Source organism: Amblyomma mixtum, chromosome 10 (genome assembly GCF_055824585.1).
Source record: "Amblyomma mixtum isolate Tamu chromosome 10, ASM5582458v1, whole genome shotgun sequence".
Taxonomy (NCBI): domain Eukaryota; kingdom Metazoa; phylum Arthropoda; class Arachnida; order Ixodida; family Ixodidae; genus Amblyomma; species Amblyomma mixtum.
Genome location: NC_143021.1, coordinates 147,029,534 through 147,045,118, shown reverse-complemented (window position 1 = coordinate 147,045,118; position 15,585 = coordinate 147,029,534). Strand labels below are relative to the sequence as shown.

The 15,585-nt window shown below is 46.6% G+C and overlaps 1 protein-coding gene across 1 annotated transcript; it reads right to left on the bottom strand.

Annotated features, from left to right (window-relative positions):
- Window positions 1–206: 206 nt before the first annotated feature.
- On the bottom strand, window positions 207–15,585 carry LOC149327240 (carbohydrate sulfotransferase 9-like). Its single transcript, XM_089564823.1, has 3 exons — window positions 15,304–15,585; window positions 11,642–12,294; window positions 207–579 (listed from the first exon to the last, which is right to left on the bottom strand). The coding sequence occupies exons 1-3, from the start codon at window positions 15,583–15,585 to the stop codon at window positions 324–326; spliced, it is 1,191 nt and encodes a 396-aa protein (XP_089420949.1). The 3' UTR covers window positions 207–323.

Sequence of the window (15,585 nt, the reverse complement as noted above, 5' to 3'; positions counted from 1 at the left end):
TACCCGCAAGAACCTCGAGGATCCACGGAGTAATCCGTGTAGCCTACACCCAGGGTATCGAAGAGAGGAGAATGGTGCTGCGCGGCCGCATCACGACGGCCGGCGTGTAGGACGGGGGACATGTTGGTCGGGAGGGGGAGGATACGAAGATTGGGAGCACGGGTTCGAAGTCAGAATGCTATTTTCCTGTAGCGCGTTGTCAGGAACGCCGCTTCTTTAGAGATAACGCACGAGAATCGGTTTTAAGAACGATGGACGATCAAGTAGCCTTCATAACTTCCCTTGTAAGTTACAAAGTTCTGTTATAAACGCTAACATTTCTCCTAATTTCTTGCGACGAGACTCGCGTATCCGTCCAAAGTGTAACCAAACAGCTCGAAGTCGTACATGTAAATGGCGTACAACATAAGCACCTGCTGCCGCGAGAGCTCCGCAAAATAACGCATGGATGTCCCTCTCGAGTCGTGCGTGCTGCTTTTGGCGTTCATCCTCGGAAATGACCAGCCGGCCAGTCCAATTTTAGGCAGGAAGTGCTGCAGGTCAGCATCCAGTGTCTCCACTTTTCCGATGATATTGTACCTGCAACATGAGCATTTTCCTTTGAATATAGCCCATTCGTTTTCTTCCCAGATTGCTAAAATATGAGCATAGAAAAAACATAGCCATACGCAATTTTACTTATATGCACCATTTGTTTGCCAGTTGAACCATTACGTATTATGCCATCAAATATGATTGTTATAATCGAGATGTATTTCCTTGAAGTACAAATCTTACAGTGCTTCCCTGGCCTTTGCAGAGCTGACATGCTTGGATTAAATTCACAATGGATATTGAACAATTGGCTGATAAAGTACATTTCTGCAATGCACGTACTATGAATAACTTATTCTTACAGGAAGAAAAATAGTTAAGCATAAAGTATAAAATAATGCGCTGGTTTCGATAACAAAATCCTTCAGCGAACAGCACGTTCGCTGGGCTGACACGATGATCATATACGCATACACATTGCGGAAATGAAAAGATGTCCGTGCGCTGTGCGACCTGTGTGCGCGTAAGAAATGGTCTCTATTACCCCGCAGCCTTCCACTTCGTGGTATTCTATATCGCCCGACAGCTTACGGGCGCTAAGCACACTTTCCATACCACACCGCGCCATACGATGCGGGAGACCTATACGTACCATAGTATAGTGGGTGCTGAGCACCAGTAAGGCGTAACCTTACTGGTGCTCAGCACCCACTATACTAAGGCGTAAGTAAGGCGTAACCTTACTGGTGCTCAGCACCAGTAAGGTTACGCCTTACTTAAAATTCCGCTTTAGAAGCTCTGCAATTTGTCGTGCTGCAGCAAAAAATAACCATAAAATTACGTTATGTTCTAAATTGGATTAATCTGGAACAAGTCTCAAGGTGTAAATACTTAGGAATGCTCGTATGTTCTAGCGAAGGAATTTTACTTCCACATGATAAAGCATTGTATTGTTTTTTTTTAACGTCTTTATTTCTGCATTTAGTAGGCCGATACCTTGCGGCAGAACTAATTGTATTGTTCAGTGATGCAAAACCCGTCACCGGAAGTTGTCCTCAGACATTCTCCATAAAATGTGCCCACAGGAAGTGGAACCTCTCACGTGACCACATTTAAAGAAGAAATTGCCCCGCACTGTGTTCAAACCGAGGCCCTCTGCATGCCAGGTGGGCACCCAACGCACATGCCACGAAGGGGTTTTTCTTTACTTTATTCCATGAAAATCAACCCCGCTTTGCTATCGAATTCTGTTCGTACACACTCACACACACACACTATTCCGAAATGCAGTAGCACATTCTCATGTCTTCGTACACTGCACTCCACCAAGGTATCATAATTGCGGGAGACAGACAAACGCGTGAAGAACGGACAACACATCAGGCGGCCAGTCCAGTTCGCCACATACACCCGCACCAAGGCGAACTGTTCACTGAAGAGGGACTTAAATGAACGAGGTGGATCTGTGTTCGTTCGAATTTGTAACAGTGGCACGAGGTGAACGCCTTGTGATGTGTATGACGGTAAAGCATATTGGGGATATGTAATCATGTTAGACAACGATGACTTGCAGAAAAAGTGCATTACGTTCCAATGCAACACACCGCAGTGCTCGGTAATTTTTTTCTTTCCTGTAGACGTCCCTCCCTCGTGGTCTAATGCTGACGTCGTAGGAGAGCACGGTGACATCACTCAGGAATTTCTTGCCTTGGAAGGCGACGGGCGCCGGTTTTTGTGCTAAGGGGACGTATAATGCTTTCGCACTGAAAGTTAGAATGTTCATTGGCAGCTAAGGGCGCTGCAATTTGGTGTATAACCACTTGACTGGTGTCGCATTGTATTTGTACGCATTTGAAGAGAATACTGAAAAATAAAAATTCTTCAGTTGTCAAGCGCCGGGCTCACGACTCATAGGACAGCGGTTCCAGCTCCAGTTCGAGCTATTTTTCTTTTCAGAATAATGACTTTTCTTTCAGAGGCAATAAGAAAGTGATGGAGTGACGCCCCTGCCATGCAGAACACTGAGAAATTCTGCTGTGAAGTCAAGATTGTTTTTACTGTGCGACTGTTTTCGGCTGTTTTAATTACTTGCGCGAGGAGGTTGCGACATCAAAGCCTTCTCGTGCAACAGTGATTTTCTCGACAAGCCAACAACGACTACCCCGGTTTCTGTACTGAAAGGGACCTTTAATACTGCAGCATTAAAAGCCATCTTCATGAAATACAACAGGGCAAAGTGCGCGTGTTCTCTGTACACAAATTCATTCTTAATTTGCTTCGTTTAAAGAAGATCGGAACCCCGTGGCTAATTCTGATCGATGATTTTAGAAAAGGCTGGTATTATCGTTAGTTAACAACAAAGTTAACACAACAAACAACACAACAACAAAGTTAACAAAGGTCTAAGCTACAGAGATTAGCTAGATATGCTTTGCCTACTGAAAACTTTCTGTCGATTCTTTCTCTGTTGCTGTTCTTATAGCCTGTAACCAATAACGTTCAACTGCAAACATCCGGTAAACATAGTGCTGGGAGGAATACTGTTCCGCTTCCACAACTGCATCGAACATGCACCTTTTAGCGCAAGGAAAAGACAGAGGCAACCTGTAAATATTGTTGTAACAAGCCGAGAGCATCACAAACACTTTCAAATTTATTCGCATGTCGTTTGGTTTGGTTTGGTTTGGTTTATGGGGTTTAATGTCCCAAAACGACTAAGGCTATGAGAGACGCCGTAGTGGAGGGCTCCGGAAATTTCGACCACCTGGGGTTCTTTTACGTGCACTGACATCGCACAGAACACGGGTCTCTGGAATTTCTCCTCCAAAGAAATTCAGCCGCCGCGGCCGGGATCGAACCCGCGTCTTTTGGGTCAGCAGCCGAGCACCATAACCACTCAGTGAAATACTGAGGGACCGATTCACATGCAGAACATTAGCATTGAAAGGGATTTTTCTGGGCTGCTTATGGAAGTTGTCATATAAACGGCACCATGGCTGCATTTTAGCGCTAAACTTTTAACGACACCAGCTGCGCGAACACTGGAGCTTAAATAAATTGGAGATATCTGTGCGGCTGGATTCATTCAAGCTCTTTTAAGTACAGTGCGCTATGCATCATACTAGGTGTTTCCTCTCATGCTTTACACGATTTATAAATAGGCTTTTTGAGTTACAAGAGCACTTTTTTGGCATAGCTTTTTCAGTGGCATAATGCGTCGGAATACAGTTAAACGTGCTAACTAGCAAGCTGGCTAAGTAATATTAAATAGTTAACTTATGAAGACATGAAAATGAGTCTATGCATTGACACCAAGGTGGCTCAGTCGTTATGGCGCTCGGTTATGGGGCTGTACTAGATTCGCAACGTGTTTTATTAAGCCGTTAGGCCCAGCAAATTCTGGCTACATCGTGCGGAAATACACGCGCTTTCGAGAAGCCTCAAGGCAAAGTAACCTCTCCAGTGCACGTAACGCGCTGAAATATCGAAAATGTATTGGGCCACAGCGCCGAGAGTAAGCGCGTTTTGGAAACTCAAGAAACGGATATGAACATTAAGTGCGCAGCGCTGCACGCCTCTGAATAATTAAGAAGCTTAGCCGCAATAGTTGTAAGGTTAATTATTCAATATTAGTCAATATTAGCCTCCTAATAAGCATGTCTTAGTTGTAGTCAGACGTGCTACATCGCTGACAATGGTATTCCTGAAAAGTTCTCTTAGAGTTCAAAAAGCGTATTTTTAAAATTGTGCAAAATTTCCATGCCACACTATGTATATTAAACTATGTATATTGAACTTAGCAAATCATTGCTAGATTTATAATATTGGTGATTTCAGACGTGTATCGATGATAGCATCGAGTATCTGTATCGTAAATCAGTTTTAGTTCGGTATCTTGTATCAGTATCGGCAATGCAATTTTTAGGTTATCGGTATCAAAGATACTCTTTTCAAGTATCGCACGCAGCCCTCGAAGCTACATCGGCTGTTAATAGAGTAAATGTCGTCACAGCACGGCAGTGTCCTCGGTTCTTGAGGACTTGTAGAGAATGAGAACACAGTCTTTCGATTTAAATTACTTAGTTAAGCGTCCGACGGTCCCCTAAAGTACGGACACTCGAGCGTGTTAAATAATTAACTGAGCCATAACGTTGACTTCACTTTCAATATGTACTGCTAGGTACCGAACACTATTGCCCCGCTGTATTGTATCAGTTTGAACGATGTAATCAAAGTGAATTGGGTCTTTTTGACGTGTTAAAGAGATCCACAAATTCAATTAGAAATCAGTGTTACAGCATTCCGCGTGCATCACTCTTTTACGCATCATCATCATCGTCATCAGCCTGACTACGCCCACTGCAGGGCAAAGGCCTCTCCAATGTCTCTCCAAATCACCCGGTCCTTCGCCAGCCGCGGCCACCATATTCCCGCAAATTTCTTAATCTCATCCGCCCACATAATTTTCTGCCGCCCCCTGCTACGTTTGCCTTCTCTTGGAATCCACTCCGTTACCCTTAAGGACCAGCGGTTATCTTTCCTTCGCATTGCATGCCCTGCCCAAGCCCACTTCTTCCTCTTTATTTCAACTAGAATATCATTAACGCGCGTTCTCTCACCCACTCCGCCCGCCTCCGATCTCTTAACGTTACACCTATCATTTTTCTTTTCGTAGCTCGCTGCGTTGTCCTTAACTTAAGCTGAACCCTCTTTGTTAGCCTCCACGTTTCTGCCCCATAGGTGAGTACCGGTAAGATACACCTGTTGTATACTTTTCCCTTGAGGGATATTGGTAAACTGCCATTCATGATCTGAGATAACCTGCCATATGTGCTCCACCCATTCTTACTCTTCTAATTATTTCCCTCTCATGATCTGGATCAGCTGTCACTACCTGCCCTAAATAGACATATTCTCTTACTACTTCCAGCACCTGGCTACCAACTGCGAACTGCTGTTCCCTTGCTAGGCTGTTGAACATTACTTTGGTTTTCTGCATGTTAATTTTTAGCCCCACCGTTCTGCTCTGCTGGTCTAATTCATTGATCATGCTTTGCAGTTCATGTCCTTAGTGACTTAGCAAGGCAATGTAATCAGCGAATCGCAAATTACTCAGGTATTCTCCATTAACTCTTATCCCCAACTGCTCCCATTTCAGGCCCCGGAATACCTCCTGTATAGGCAGTAATAGCATAGGCGAGATCGAGTCTCCCTGCCTGCCTGACGCAGGTGATATTTTTATTGCGAAAGCAATAAGGCTAGCACTTTTCCGCCGTCGGCGTAGGTCGTTCCTTCGCTGTCACGTGGCACGACCACGTGACAGCGTGACGTCACGACCAGAGGAGAGCAGGGGCCCCAATTCGTCTCTTCGGCCGTAGTCGTTCCTTCGCTCGGCGCGGCGGCTACCACGTGACGGCCTCTTCGGCCCGCCGCGTGAGGGCGCTCGCTAGGAGAGGATACACGGGGCGCCGCGGGCGCGCTCCGCTTAGTCATGTCTGAGGAGTTGAAGGCGTCGCTGGAGCGACGTGCTGCGCGCAAACACCGGCGCCGTGCCGAGGAGACAGATGAGGAAAGGCAAGAGCGGTTGGCTAAGCAACGCGCCTATGCCACAGAATGGCGAGCCCGGCGGCGTTCTACAAGTTCTCTTTCTTTCAGTCGCAACAACAAGGCATCGCGCCGAAGGGGTGGTGGCGTTCCTCCCTTCCTTTACTGTGCGGTTAGGGTGTCCACCGAGATGGCAGAGAATTACTGCGCCATTTCCTTTCCTCAAAAAGCTGGTAGTCACGCGTGACCTGTAGACGCGGCGCGCTGCGTTCCTTCAGTTGGAGGCGCTGCGCGCTTTCACAACCTACCAGGCTTAACCAAAGCTAAGCCCCCACGAATTTTTCTGTGCAGATCTTCGCAGTGAAGCATTGAATCGACAGTCCCAAGAGCTTTAAAACATCAGAGAATTGTAGTATGTTAAAATGTTTGATACAATCATTAACATCGTTCACAAACACATCGAATAATAACGGGGACAGCTTCACCCCTGCAGTACACCACAGCTCAAAGGGTAGCATGATGATATGTGCGATAGTTCGCAGAATCGCTGTTTTTCTTGGAGCAACGAATGGCTATTTAGGTAATGTGCTTTCCTAAAATCAAACTATATAGCGTCGACCTGCTTCATCATTGAAATAACTTGGGCAACGTAATTTAGAAAAGAAACCTGAGTAGTATCTACAGGGCGACCAGGTAAAACGCCGTGTTGCTCATTGTTACGCTTATTAAGGCGGAAGCCTTTAATGCCTCATCGTTGTAAGCAGAAGTTGTCGACAGAAATGTCACGCTTTTCAGTTGGTTGAAACGGTCTTGACGTCACAGTGCGCGACTTTCAAACAGGGCCAATTGTATTCGGGCTAGTAACCATGAAACCAAATAAAGGCATGGTATAGTGACGCTTTAAGTAAGTGGGACTGAGGTTAGTTAATTGCTTAATTGACCAAGTAGCCTCATTAACCTTTCTTGTCAGACCTGATAATTAAATAAAACCGAGTAAGAAATCGGTCGAGTTCAGGAATCGAACCCCGGTCTCCGGAGTGCGAGACGAGCACGCAACCGCACAGCAGAACTTCACATTGCAGACCTCCACAGCGAGAAGATCACACTAGGCACCCGAGGAACACCACAAGGAGCAGTCCTATCTCCGTTCCTTTTCAACACTACAATGAGAGGCCTCCCTCCGCTCCTGGAAGAGATACCTCACATTAAACACTCAATATATGCTGATGACATTACCCTGTGGACCAACTCTGGCTCTGACGGGGAAATCCAAAACTCCCTCCAAACAGCAATCAATAAAGTACACTCCTTTGTACAGGCGAACGGGCTCACATGCTCCTCCACGAAGTCCGAATTACTAGTCATCAGGGACAGACGAGCTCGCCTGCCCGTACCCGACCCGCAAGAACCTATTGTGCTTCAAGTCGACACCCATCCCATACCTCCGGTCCGCACCATCCGCGTTCTGGGTATGTTAATACAGAACAACACGCAAAACTCGGAGGCCATTCAGCGCCTCCGCACCACAGCCAATCAGATCAACGGCCTTATCCGCCGCATCAGCACCCGCCGAAGAGGTATGAAGGAGGATGACCTCTGTCGGCTCACGCAAGCTTTCCTCATTAGCGGGATAGTCTACTCCTACCCCTACTATCACCTCCGCCGGAAGGACGAGGAAGCTGTGAACAGCATTATACGTTCAGCGTACAAAGCGGCACTGGGGCTACCTCAGTACGCCAGCACACAGCACAAGACCGCCCAAATCCACCGCCTCTCACGCACTAAACACGGGCGGCTCATACTTGACCGTCTCAACATCAACCCCATAGGCGACGTCCACCCCACGACGCCCATTCCGATAGGGGTCTATAGCCGCCTAGTTATAAAACCAATCCCCAAAAACATGCTACCTGGCCGCCATGATACGCGCCGTCAGCTGAAAGCCCAAGCACTAGACGCCACATACCTTGCCGACGAACACGCAATATACGTAGATGCTGCACGGCAAAGTGCAAACACATGCGTGGCTTGTGCAACCACGCCACAATCTACTATCGTCACCGCCGCCACAGTAGTAGCTCACTCTCCGACAGCGGCAGAAGAAACCGCCATCGCGCTGGCCATCGCTGACCCACGTACGCGCACAGTCCTCAGCGACTCCAAAAGAGCGATACAAAATTACTCGGCAGGTTTTATCTGCCACCCCACTGCACGCATCCTTCGCGGCTGCACTCCCGACCATAAGATCAATCTGGTCTGGGTACCCGCCCACGCGGGAAACTCTGGAAACGAAGGGGTCGATCGACTAGCCCGAGGACTAACCAACCGGGCGGCCGGCCCCACGGACCCAGACGCTCTTGCCGAGGCTCCCCAGACCTTTGCCGAAATTACCAACCTCTACAGAGAGATGAGACGCCAGTTCCCGCCTCCACACCCCGACTTTAATCGAGCGCAAGCCACCTTTCTCCGCAGGTTGCAGACACACTCCATCTTTAGCCATTCTAGACTTTCACTCATCACAGACGGGGAATACGACCCCGTCTGCCAAAATTGTTACCAGGGAGAAATCGCCACCCAGGCTCACATCCTCTGGGGTTGCGCGGGAAATCCGCCCCCTCGAACCTTACTGCCAGCTCCCTCCGAAGACGGATGGAACCAACTCCTCAGAAGGCCAGACAAGAGCATCCAACTGGCACTCATTTCTTGGGCCCAGGAAGTCGCCCCCACCTGGGGGCCACACCAAGCCCACCTGCCCTAAATCCCGCCAATCTATGGCAATAAAGTTGTTTCTCTCTCTCTCTCCCGCCATGCCTGCTCGATGGTTTGGAATGAACAAAGGCGCGCCTAGTAAATGCGATGTCTTCGTTCACTCCCACCTTCCTCCCTTCACTTACGGCGAGGTTCAGGTGTCCACCGAGATAAGCGAGACAGATACATTTCCTTTCCTCAAAAACCAATCTACCGGCGAGCAAGGCGCAGAACCGAACGGGCGATGGCGTTCTATGGACTGCCTGGCAGCGTTGCAAGACGCTGTCGCCTTTCACTCTTAGAGGCGAAGCCTAACATCTTAACAACGCATCAGTGGCACAAGCAGCAACACCGCGCTTACAGCTTTCGCCTCACCACACTTTAGGTCAACAAAGTGCCCCCTGAATTTTTCATGAAAACGAAGCGTAAACAGGTATGAGAAACACGTTCGACAGAGACGACAGCAGAGATATTGCACTATAGTTCAGCACCCGTATTGGCACAACTAGTGATAGCTTCTAGCAGAATGGAAATTCTCGACGGTGCAAGGATAAGTTAAAAACGCGAGCTAAAAGAGGAGTAAGAACACCGACGCAGCCTACTATAACAAACCACGATTTCGTCAGCACATTAAAATTTCTCATTACGAAGGAAAGAGGAAAGAATCGTTTTATTGAGGAAGGAGTAACTTTTAGAGCGACAAAAGCTTCGGCATAAACGTTAGCTAAATAATCGGCAAATTTAATAGAGACGGCCTCACGGTTGGAAACATTTTCGGAAACGCACGACTACTTCATGTTTACGGCCTTTTTGCCCTAGTCTGTATTGAGGTAAAGGCGTTTTTCCTCCGATCAATGAGCACTGTATATTGTATACCACTCATGAAGTGACGTCAGATGATACCACCGATGACAACGCAGTTTTTCTGCGCATTTCTTTCCTCAAATACGCAGAGAACCAGGGCGGATACCTTGACCCTTTTAACACATTTTTAGGGCAGTATGAGCGCATTGCAGTTGCAATTATGTGGGTGATCTTTTGTGCAGATCTAGGGGCGCACGTTTCTGAAAAAAACTGCGTTTTCCCAATCATCATTTTCTAAGTATGTATACTGTCCTAAGCACTTCCGATTGATGTAGTCCCCCGTAATGCCCCATTGACGTAGTCAGGTTAAGTACAGTTAAAGATTCAACAACATCCTCATACGGACGGTGCCAACATAGATCGGCTCCAGCACTGAGAGATGTTCCGAGATAGTGAAATTGTTGGCGTTTGTCAGAAACAGATCTAGCAGGCTTCGTTTTTAGTGGGGGAAGGCAATTTTTTGAGTTGGAGCTGCGCAAAGTTTGAGAATTCGTTAGCCTGCTCGAATTCACATCTCACATCTTCTTGAGATGCAGACCCTAGTGAACCAGGTTAACCCTGAGATGTTACAATCACCTATTATATGTACCGACTGTGGCGCAAATCAGAGAAAATCGAAGAAAAATTCTCTCGGCTTAACCGCGCGTTTGTTCATGCTCAAATTTCGCACAGAGGTTGCATTTAGTGGTCAGTTTTGTTTTATACTACATTTAGGTGGGGTACTTGCCTGATTCGGGCATAATTATTTGGAAATCCCCATCGTCTGTGGCGACGGAGAACCAAAATCGAAAGACTTCGCAGCAGTGGTATGCGTGGCGCCATCTCGCAGCCATAGGAGAAACGAGCTCTCCACTTAGCACAGCTGGGTTTCTCCGGTGGGTGCGAGATGGCGCTACGGGTACCATTGCTGCGATGTCTTTCACTTTTGGATCGTCGTCGCCACATACGATGGGGATTTCCAAAAAATTCTGACTGAATCAGGCAAGTACCCCACCTAAATGTAGTATAAAACAAAACTGACTACCAAATGCAACCTCTGTGCGAAATTTGAGCCCAAACAAACGCGCGGTTAAGCCGAGAGAATTTTTTTTCGTTTTTCTCTGATTTACGCAACACGCGATACAGTATATTTGGTAAAATCATCACGATCCTCACGAAGGTTTAGACAGTTTCTGAAAATAAAAAGAGGCGAATAATAAAAGAAATTAAGAACTCAAAATAAAGGGACGAAAATGAAAGAAACAAATGCAGGTATGAAACAAACCGTGTCTACTGTATTTCTTTAGACATACATCTGTGACCATTTCAGAGGAAGGATATAAACACTGCAGACACTAAACAGACGTGGTAACTAAATATAACATTATTAATGTTAATAATAACTGGTTTTTGAGGAAAAGAAATGGCGCGGTATGTCTGACATCTCTGCGGACACCTGAGCCGCACCGTAAAGGAAGGGGTAAAAAATGCAGTAAAAGAACAACGGAAGAATGCAGTACCGTAACGGCCGGAGGTCTTGGGAATGATTTCGACCACCTGGTGACCTTTAGCTACTCTGACATCGCAGAGCACACGGGCGCCTTCTGCGTTTCACCTCCATCGTAACGCGGCCGCAGTGGTCGGGATCGCAACCGGGAACTCCGGCTTAGTAGCCGGAAGCGCTAATCACTGCGGTTCCACCGAGTGCGAAATTTGAAAGCCGAATATGAGACAGGTTGATTAAGCATGAAGGCCTTTCAATTGCTCTGCCATCCTAGGAACCAATTTTCCTTATGTAATTGGACTTTATGTACTGCGCTCAATGTAACTTTAGTTTTAAAACCCGCTACACAATTTTGCTTCAAATGTGGAGGTAAACCGGAATATATTTCACTACACGCTGTTTTCTAGCAGCGCTAATCACCATGTAAAGGCTAGCGTATTTTTCCTACGCAGGTAAGGAGCGATTTACCTCATGGTGCAGGGCTGGCAGCGATGCGTGTAGGGTGTCCAGTGAGGGTCCCAGTATGTCAAGGGCTCGTCCAAAATCTTCTCCACAAACTCTGCGAACGTGAATGTTCCGTTTGGTCCGCTGCCTACGAATCCTTCTTTGTACATCTTCTTGGCTCCCCACACGTAGGGTTTGGTAGTCCTGACTTTGTTCAAGTACACCGAGACCAGTCTTTCAAATGGATGCCGCACTACGATCACCTTGGTGTAGTTGGACCCAAGGTTGTCTCTCCAGTAGGCGCCGGGAAGTACGGCGCGATATTTTCTCCGGAAGTCGAAGAAAATGCTGTCAGCGGTGTGATTCGAACTCAAGGCATTTTCGGCTTTCAAGAGGAGTGCCTTGAGACCGGATGCGGCAGCCTTCGGCACCGAACAAAACGCGAAGTGACGTGACCTCACCACATAGAGGGAACACGTTCTCCACGTGCAAAGCGGTTCCTTTGGGAACCCTTGGTGACCTCCAGTATGACGTAAATGAAGCGATTCGCCGTATTTCTTGCAGGCTGATTCCATTCTGGCCAGCCTTGACGCGACTTCGCCCAGAGTCTTATCCGAGAGGGAATCCACACTGCGGATTGAGCGGTCACTCGAAGCGGTGCAGTTGCACTCTGAATTCTGCAGCGTGAAAACGGAAATATTTTTGCAAGTGAAAATAAATGCCATTAATCCTTCAATTACCACAGCCGTGCTATATTTAAGGCATACCTCTATATGAAATGCCAACCCTTCTCTGTTCATGACATCCAGAGGGTTTTACATACAAAAAGAACAATACGGGAATTATTTTGGGATCCTTGAAGTCTCCTTATGAAGAAATGCATTTCCGCGACACCTTAGGCGAAATTGAACCTATAGGCAAAGCACTGTGCATAGACTTAATGTTAAGTGAAATTTTATTAGCGTTTATCCCGTCTGAAAAGCTGAGACGTCAGCAACGTTTCACTTGCGAGAAAACTTTACTTTGTGTTCCACTTTAGCAGCAGCAAACGGCGGCGATAAACACTAGCAAATAACTGTGGTATTTGGTAACATTCGTTACTTATTTCGTCGTTTTATTTTTTTCCTACGCTCCTTGTGAAACACCGTCAAGAGCGAAAATGACCAACGCGTAAAGATCACCTGCCCTGCGCCTGTCGCAGCGAGTCTTGTCACCGCAAGACTCTTAGGCCACATTTTTAACAGTGCGGACACATGGCGGTTGAGCCTTCAGCACAAGCACTTGAGAATACAGGACTATTCCTCCAATATACGACGTAACACTAACCGTAACAACCTCAATAACGGTCAGCATTATTCAATAACGTCTAGCAGATGGACACAGCATTTCTCAGAATTAGATAAATTAGATGGCATTCTTTGTTCACAGTTGTCGAGCACCAGTCATTATGATGGTCATTATGATGGCATTGTAAATGTTTTAGCGATAAGAGTGTTTTGTTAGGAAAAAAAAGGAAAAAAAAACGTTAGAGATAACTGCGGCGCCGACATTAGATAAATGCGTAAGCATTTTCGATACTTTATCGATGCCTTATCGATACCAGGATTAATTGTCTTATTTAATCAAGTTCAATTAATTGCCCATCTGAGCTTTCAAACTCCGCGCCACGCTTCGTCTTCAAACTTGGCGCTAGGGGTTGGCTCAGCCTGCACTTTCGGTCACGTGGTGCCACACCGCCGGCGCTTTCAATTTGGCGCTACGTTTACTGTGGCCCGGCCCACTTTGTGGACATTTTTGGCTCCAATTAAGTAATTACCCCACCTCAACTCCCCTGGTTTTCCGTAGGAGATATTTCGATACTCTATCCAATGGTATCATTTTTTTCACATAAACCCATTCGCTAGGACGTAATCATGCGGACAAGCTCGTGATGACCCGAAATCGCCAGCCCAGCCATACAGTGCTTACGCTTTAATACACAGGCACCACTACCGTCGTAAAAAACTGTTTCGGACCCATTGTGCCCATATCTATGTATCCGCTCTACCCTCGCCCCTGCCAATCAGCAAGCTTTATCACAAATGCCTTTTTCGTTGATAAATAACAACATGGTCGCCACCTCCCACACAAATCAGGACAGAAAATTTCCTCAGTCGCATTTCCCTACCAGACTTTCCCTTTTCGACCATCCAATATCTAATATCCAAATAACAAGTATCCTCAAAAAGCACTTAGAAGTGGAACCAAGAATATAACAAAGGCCGAACTCAACTTCGCTCTTTAGTCCATACAACTATGTTGGGTTTTCAATCCTGAGGCGATAATCTTACATTTCATTCGAACATTTCCATAGACACATTATTTAAATTAGTTCTTATTGAAGCTCTGTGGGCAACATATTGTGTGCTTCTCATGAAATTCGGTTCAAGCTAGCCTAAGCAGGCTACATTCAAGACGATGCCCGCACTGGGCGATAGTCGTAGGTTCTGTGTAATCGCTCTTTGCAGCGAGGCATGAAGCAGCTTAAATCATCTGTGTTCAGCAGCTTGTAGCCAAAAAAAACTGTCTTGAAATTTACTAGTATTCTCATTACCTAAAATGGCATGAGTTGGGAAATGTTCCCCTGGTCAGTCCTGCTGCCGGACTGCGAAGGAGGCCCTGAGAAGAGGGCTCGGAACAACATAGTAAAGGGAAAGGTGTTGAAAAGGGATAAAGCTGTCCGCTAGTGCACACTCTTTTATAAAAGAGAGTGTGCTAGAGTACAGCTTTATACCTCTTTTCTAATAATATCAGTTCACTCATTCCTAGAACCAACGGCCCTTGTGAATTCTCAGGAGAGGAGAAACAGAAGTAGCCGGGGGCTTTGTGCAGATCCTGTTTTGAAAATATTCTCCCGGAATAAGAATATTCAATGCTGGTGTTAATACGCGAGCAATAGAGAAACCCCGCTTGCCTTATTGCGCAATCACAGGCTCTGAGAAATCTCAGATATTTAGAGTTTTGTTCGAAAATTATTAAAGATTCTCTAATTTTCAACAGCACTGGGCGTTTTTGCCTCAATAACTCTCTCGCATCGGCCTCTTCTATAAACCACAGCGGTAACTATGCAACCCGCCTTATAGAGCTGGAAGGGCAACTCCCAAGGCCCAAATCAAATGTCTGTCTGAGCACTTCTGAAGAATCGTAATTTGCCACAATAGGAACGTGCAATTTGTCTTCTCTTTGATCACAGCATGGCGACTTAGTTTCGTGGCCATCCGCATAGTTAGGTTCCGAGAAAACCAGCAACACACCATAACAACCGGGAGCCCTTGTGGTTTTATCAATGCCACAGTAATTACAATTCAGAGACAAGTAGAGCGTTTTGAGAAAAAAATCGACAGCTCTTATCGAATAAACGAAAACCATGAAAAGACTGCGGAACATTGCGCCTTAATTTATTGTCGACGCTACATCCCCGTAACAATATTGTGCGAGAAGGGCTACGGTGCTTGCATTCACTCAACAGTTATACCAGCTGGAAATACTGCAAATCTGTTTCGAGAGCTCAGCCATTACGTAACCTTGTTGTTACCTACTACCTAGGATCGTTAAACGCACAGGTCTGTGCGTTGTGGCAAATAAATCATAAATGCACTCAAATGAAATACTGTCCACTATAGCTCTTGGTAAACACATTTACGCACCGGTGGGTAGAAGAGAGAGGAGCTAAGAATGCTGAGGTGGGCGAATGCAGCAGCAGCCGCAACCAATCCGAGAACGAGGGCCTTTGTGGACGCTCTTCCCATTGCTGGAACACAGGTTCGCCGGTAAAGCATGCGGCCCCAGCAATCCCAGCGCAAGTCAGCGAAGACCACAGCCGCCATGTTTCTTGCCTCGTTCTGTATGGTCGATGCGCTCTTCTTCTTCTTCTTCTCCACATGAAAATGGCACATACGCGCGCTTCGTGCCTTCTTCTTCATCATCAT